General features: G+C 37.3%; 1 protein-coding gene across 1 annotated transcript in view; it reads left to right on the forward strand.

Annotated features, from left to right (window-relative positions):
- Window positions 1-793: 793 nt before the first annotated feature.
- Window positions 794-7,269, forward strand: part of LOC101847573 (tyrosine--tRNA ligase, cytoplasmic) — a 16,045-nt gene continuing 9,569 nt past the window's right edge. Inside the window, exons 1-4 of the mRNA XM_005095150.3 lie at window positions 794-889; window positions 2,046-2,115; window positions 5,786-5,932; window positions 6,357-6,532. Coding sequence (XP_005095207.1) covers window positions 2,047-2,115; window positions 5,786-5,932; window positions 6,357-6,532 — 392 coding nt within the window. The 5' untranslated portion in view covers window positions 794-889; window position 2,046. The remainder of the gene's footprint in view (window positions 890-2,045; window positions 2,116-5,785; window positions 5,933-6,356; window positions 6,533-7,269) is intronic.

Below are 7,269 nucleotides of genomic sequence, written 5' to 3' on the forward strand. Positions count from 1 at the left end.
CCCCAAACCGTGCACCACAACGCTTAAGCATTCATTTTTATTTTAAAAAACTACTTGGATAAATTCAAGGTAAAATATTTATGCTTTGTTTCTTTCCTGTTTTCAGTCTTTTTCCTCTTCTTAACTTCCTAATACATGTACTTCATTATTATTAATATTCCGTTCGTAGAACGGGTACTTTTACTAGTATATATATAAAGGGTTGTTCCATCCAGTCGTGATATTATGGTTGTAATATTATTTTTTGCTCCGCGATATTATTACTGTACTACTAGACCTACGCGGGTGCAAAAAATCTCGACGGAGTTACCAGGTGAAGAATAAGTGCGGGGGAGGGGAGTGGGGGCGTATATTGTAAGCCCAGAAAAGAATGTTACGCTTTGTGAAATGCAGTGGGCTAAACTGTAGATTCAAATCTGCTTTATTTTTAATCTTAAATGTGGTGTGAAGCAAAAATATACAATAAATGTAATGCAATGTAATACATGTAGCCTAATTTAAAATGTATAATACATGTACATAGTTCAAACTGACGAAAGACCTGGCAACTTCAGTGGCCTGTGCCACAGTCATTTGCTTGGCATGATGCAACCTCACATGTGAAAAAGAGTAGGCTCAACCAAGGGTATACATTATATAAACAAATATTTCAGGGTAAGTACCATTAACAGTATTAAATGCGTTTAAGCTTTAGAAATTAATTTTATGCTCTGAAAGTGAGAAACAGAGTAAATAGAATAAAGTTAAATGTTTGTTTTAGCCTGTAATTTCACATCAATATTTAATATTTCTTTTTATGTGGCTTGATTTGATGGTTCGTTGGATTGATTTCACCACCTTAACGTGTGTGTTACCAGTCAGTCTGCTAGACGTAAACAAAACCATCCAGGTACGATATTAATCAAATTGTCGCTTTGTTTAGTTCGGGAATTGTGATACATTTAGTACTCTAAAATAAATGTGAAAGGATGTTTAGTACCAGTGTTGTAAAGATGTGCCTCAAAAGATTCAATTTCAAAAACTGTCTCTGTAACCTGGCCGAGTTGAGGGGTGGCAACCTGTCCGGAAATGAGAAGAGAATTTATGGTGGTACCCCCAAACAAGGGACGTGTGGATGACATATGGCTCATCATTGTTGGAAGTTTTCCTCATTTCATTGTCGAGGAAATGTATCTTGTAAAGCAGGCTTTCAAATATTCCTCTCCTTCAAGTCACTGGTCTGTAAGTGACCCCCCAACATCATGATTCGCCACTGTCATTTCTTTGTACTTTGAGTTTGTTCTGCTAACTAAAAAGTAGACTATTTTGTTGGTCAAATAAATAGTAGGCCCTAATGACTTTCTATCTTCAGATAGATCTAGACTAGAGACATCGGCCCTTTGCGCGATCATGCCCTGAATTCGACCAGTTCCCCATTTTTCCTTTTGTGCAGCTTGTGTTCAATATGTTTTATTAGAGTTACGTGCCTTGTCTAGTTCCAATTTTGGTCAATCCTTTTCCGAAAAGGTCAGTCGTCTGCTAGTGCAGCAGTCGAGTTCGAAGTGAAAGGCTTATCGAAAACATTCTTCGAGGAGTCTTCTTCAGTTACTAAACTAGAGTAGCTGGCCCAATCCGCGACCACTTGTCTCTCTATACCCTCTGTATATAATTGTTTCATCATAATTTGCTAAAGAAATGATTAAATACTTTAAGTAGTGTACTAATAACTTTCTTGCACCTGTTATGTCTGTTCGCGCATGGTTGCGCCCCATTCCGTATGCGGTTGCGCTGAGGGCATGCGGTCGCGCCAAGGGCAGAACATTATGATTAACATATTAAAATGCTAAATCTACCAATGACGTTTTAGAATGAGAGTGACGATATCATGGTATAAACCGGAAGTTGACACACTAAAGCGGCCTTGAACATGGATTGCCTGACCTATTTTGCCTACAGAGACCGCTGAGAAGCAAAATTCGACAAGTGGTCGCGGGTTGGGCCAGGTACTCTAGATCTTTTATTCGTCCACTGAATATTCAAAAAAAAAAAACCCCTGTCTTTTTCAGGATGGCAGAGACAAGTCCATCTACGATGACCCCCGAAGAAAAGCTTGCTTTAATAAAAAGGAACCTTCAGGTATGTTGACTTTTAATTAAATGTTTGTCTCAGATTCCATCATTATATTAAGAATAATAAGTTAGTGTGGATATTGTTTCTTTGGCATGTTTGGTGTTCAGAGAAAGTTTTTGTCTCAGAGAGTGTGTGTTTTAATTTGTACAGCCCAATCCTTTGTGATACTCAGACACGCCTGTAAATCCTGTTCTTTCTGAGCTAATCCTGTTCTGCATAATGTCACTATGTGAAATACTATGATAGTGCTACTTTTAGGGAATTCTCTTGACTTTTAATTAGAAAGGAGTTGCCATCTCCATAAACTCGTATGCGTGCTGTAATGGTATACGGTGGATTTTTGTGGAGTCTTTGAGCACAACCTGCAAAAGAGTTTGTGATTCTACATCCATCCCACCCACCCGTAAACAAAGTATCTCACACATCTTTCCACTGTGCTGCACTTTGATGACTGCAGATGATGTACCTCGATATATGCTTAGAAGCCTCCTAGGATCTCTTTTATCTTCAGACTACGCACATAACCTCGAAAACTGCCACAATTTCTGTTTCAGTAGTTTCCAACTTGTAACTGGATTACTATACATACTTACTGACGCTCATGATTGTAGAAACAGACAGGAAGAAACTTCACTTTATAAGATTCGAATCAGTGTAGTAACAGAAAATAAACAATTCATCATCAGAGGTCTTACTTTACATATATTTCAAACTACCATCATACCTCTATGTACACACACCCCCCCCCCCCCCCCCCCCCCCCCCTGTGTACCACCAACTTCGTGCTCGTCCCTAGGTAGGAGATATAACAAAGCTAAATCTCTCAACTATTCAAGAGGACTTTCAAGGTCCAAAATTCCACAAGGACTGAAAAGTAAAATCATGTCTTCTGCTATTCCTTACGACAGGGGCAAAGTTTGAATTGTCGAGCAGATGACTTGTTTAGCAATGGTCAGGAGACTGCCATGCACCTTAGCTAGTCTTGAGCTGAGCAGGGTTGGGTTGATTTAAATCAGTTGATTTTTTAAATTTAAATCAAATTGATTTTTTAAATAAAAATCAGTGATTGAAATCACTTTTTAAAAAATTTATTTTTATTCAGTTTTTACACATTTCAGCATTCAGAATTCCTTTCCTTGGTTTCATAAAACAGATAAAAGATTTAGTAGAATATAATCATGCTTAAAAAGTCTGCTTTCCCCCCTTTCACTGAAAAATAATACAGTATTCAATTTTTTTTTTTTCCATAATTGAAATCAGAGCTGGGTTGATTTAAATCAGTTGATTTTTTAAATATTTAAATCAACTTGATTTTTAAAATAAAACTCAGTGATTTAAATTACTTTTAAAAAATGTATTCTGTTTTTACATATTTAAACATTCAGAATTCCTTTCCTTGGTTTTATAAAACAGTCAATGTAAAATAATACAGTACTCAATTTACTTTTTTTCATAATTGAAAACCAGCGTTGGGTCAATTTAAATCAGGTCGATTTAAATCAGTTGATTTTAAAAATTTAAATCAACTTGATTTAAACATGAAACTCAGTGATTTAAATCACTTTTAAAAAATGTATTGTTTTTACATCTTTAAACATTTAGAATTTCTTTCCTTGGTTTTATAAAACAGATATAAGGTTTAGTAGATTAAAATAATCATGCTTAAAAGTCTGCTTTCCCCCCTGTCACTGTAAGTAGTAAAATAATACTGTATTCAATTTACTTTTTTTTCATAATTGAAATTAGCATTTTCTTTTTCTTTTTAGACAAACACAAGCACACGCACACACACACACACACTGTAATAAAATGCAAGTTTATCTATGCATAATTACCCCTCCCCCTTCGTTTTAGACTGACATTTTCTTCATTTTTTTGCCTGTAGCCATAATTCACTGATATAGCAGATTAAGGCTTTCTCAAATTACAGTTGCTTAAATTAACCATTAGTTAAAATAAAGACAATGCATTTTTCACTAAAAGAACTTACTTTTAGTCACAAAAAATCCCAAACTGTGTCGACATTAAAAAAAAATATATAAAAAATCCGATTTCAATTTAAAAAATCTGATTTAAATTTTAAAAATCGATTTTTTAAATTTTTATTTAAAACATCAAAAAAATCACCAACCCTGGAGCTGAGCCTGATGCTACTGGCCTGATGTGTTCACGCATGTATAATTAATGTTCTGGTTAGTCTGCACCTTCTACTTATTATCTCTTTAGGCCTTCCTAAAGAGAATATGGATATTAAATAGGCTGAGGGGGCTCTCGTGGCCTAGAGGTTAAGGTGTTGGCCCCTCATTCAAAGGTCCCGGGTTCGAATCCGGGTAGCGACCAAAAAATGTTCTTCTCTAAAATTGTCTCCTTTCACCTCCTTTCCTGTTCTCTAGCAATGTTCTGTTGTCTGCTTTCATTTCCACTTTCTGCCCCCACCCCCTCAACTCCTTTGCCCCCTCCTCTGGGCTCCTGACTCTTTCTGCAGCCTTTCTACTGTTACTCCTTGGCTCCTCCTTACTGCTGTCTTTCTGCCACGCCCCTGATCTTCTGGTAGGAAAGATCTACACCTAGCCTTCTCGGACAAGGGTGAAAAATCTCGGAGGGCCCGTGTGCAAGTTGCGCACGTTAAAGATCCCTTGGTGGTCTAAAATCGATAAGAGTAGGCTTCGGCCGCCACCCGGGCAAAATTCAAAATTTCCTACCAACTGAAAATATTGGGTGTGTCCCGTGCGCTCATATGACCTTATGCAGTTGCGAGCGCCGTAAAACACTTTACAAAAACAAAACAAAAAAAACCCAAATAGGCTGAAGCCTTGCAGTGTTCTCAGGTGTCTATAATTAAAGTTCTCGTGGCCGGTTTCTTTTGCTAATTATCTTTGTACTTGGAAAAAATTAGTACCTCAATGCAGGCAGAAACCCATCCATCAATGACTTTTCAGGGTAGCCTCCCGCGTCGCACAATCCACCACAGCTGAGTGTTTTCTGATCATGATTTTGAAAATAAAAGGGAACTTTGCAGAATTAGGGGCCACAAGTTGTAAATCTCCACCCTTACACTAAGATTCCCTGCTTTGTCTGATGCTGAGCCAATATCAGATATATGCCTAATGTTCTATAGTAGATCAATTGTGCCTCAAAGTTGTGCTAGTGACCTGCTTTTGTTACAAAAGTTAGTCTGTTGATGCTGCACTGGGCAGCAGCGTTCAAGATTATAACTGTGCCTGATGTTTATGTACCCTAGCTGTTTCCATTTTGTTATTACATTCCTTTTAAAATTTCCCCAACCCAGCAGTGCAGGACTGGTGTTTGTGCTTGAATGGAAGATAATCATCTATAATTAGCTCTGGTGTTTTCCCTTGGAATCGAAAGTTGTGGGATTTTTTTTTTTTAAGAGTAGCCGTCATGAAAATTTTTTGTGTGTTGCGTTTGCTGGTCCGAGAGACGAAGAGTGAGGTCAAAGGTTAGTTGGGTCGGGGCTTTTAAAATTTTATTTTGGGTATCAGACACTGAGCTGTCTGTTCAATTTTGCATGTTCAATTCATCATGAATTTTCAGCATTATTTGTTCTCATTTCCTATGACTACCAGACCATATCACTTTCACTTGTATTGGAAATAGGATCAAGAGTTTAACATACCCATTGTGCTGACGGATTTTGTTTCAATTTTGTAACCAGGAAATCGTTGGCGAAGAGCGTCTCGTTGAGATGCTTCGTGAGCGAGATATCAAGGTGTACTGGGGGACTGCCACCACTGGGAAACCACACATTGCCTACTTTGTGCCCATGTCAAAACTCGCTGATTTCCTGAAGGCTGGCTGTGAGGTGAGTAGTCTTCATGATCACGGACTGAATTCAGTAGACTCTCTGAATTGAACATAAGTGTTGGGCTTTGTTATGGTAGTTTGATAGTTTGTACATTTTGTTATTGCTTGAATGTTTTATTTGCTTAACATTTGACCCTAGGATTACTGTTAATCTCAGGTGAAATGTTGATGGCTTTTTTTTTTCCTGTTACAGTATGTGGGTGGTTGGCAGGTGCTCTGGTGTGGTTTGCTCCATCTTTCCTATCAAACATCTATCGTCCTTATCTCTCCTCCTCTAATCTTCGGCACTTATATGACCTTATTGTGTTGTAAGTGCCGTCAAACACTATACTAACTAAAACTAAAAACTAGTACAGTATATTAGTGCAGTGTTATTTATTTCTGCATTGTTGTATTTAAAAAAATAAATTTTGCACACCAAGGTGACGATTTTGTTCGCGGATCTTCACGCTTACCTGGACAACATGAAAGCGCCGTGGGATCTGCTCCACCTGAGAGCCCAGTACTACGAGGCTGTGATCAAATCCATGCTCAAGTCTATCGGTGTGCCTCTGGAGAAACTCAACTTTGTGAAAGGAAGTGACTACCAGTTGAGCAAGTGTGTACCCTCAGGGTTTTTTTTTCTTTAATTAATTATTTTTTAATTGATCCCAGAAAGGCAATTTGATTTACAATGGCAAATGTACGTACGTACATAATTACATTACATAAATACATAATTATAAATGCATAACATAAATGTGAGGCAGCGTGGTGGAATCGGGCTCTCGTCAATTTTTTGGGTATCATCTTAAAGCTTGTTCACTTGTCTTTATTTGGGTGAAAAAAATGTCAGTTTATCTTGAATACAAGTCGAGATATTTGCGAAAGAAGGAGATAGAGGTCACCTGTTTCCAGAGGTAAAATTACTGAGAAAATGGCCGCCAAAGATTAGTTATTTCCTTAGCTTAATAGTATGTGGTTACTGAAAATTTACATTTTTTGTGCCTTTAATCAACTTTTTTCAGAAAAATTCACTTAGAAATGAGTTGTTTAATGGGCATGAAAGGTGTTGAGCCAAAAAACAAAAATTTGATAAAAATGCATAAACCTGCGGAAAAATGCAAGTTTCTTCACTTTGATTATTTTGACGAGAGCCTGATTCCACCATGCTGCCTCACAAATATGTACACATAGTATACATAAATACACTGAATTACTGTAATTATACCGATACAGAACAATTTAACAATCATGCCATTGCTTGTCACCGCTGTGTTTTGTGTTAAAATCAGTCGAGTTATCGGGGTGTTTTGTTTTTTGAGTTAGTTTTTTGTTGTTTTGTTGGGGGGGGGA

This window comes from Aplysia californica, unplaced genomic scaffold (assembly GCF_000002075.1).
Source record: "Aplysia californica isolate F4 #8 unplaced genomic scaffold, AplCal3.0 scaffold00096, whole genome shotgun sequence".
NCBI classification, from domain to species: Eukaryota; Metazoa; Mollusca; class Gastropoda; order Aplysiida; family Aplysiidae; genus Aplysia; species Aplysia californica.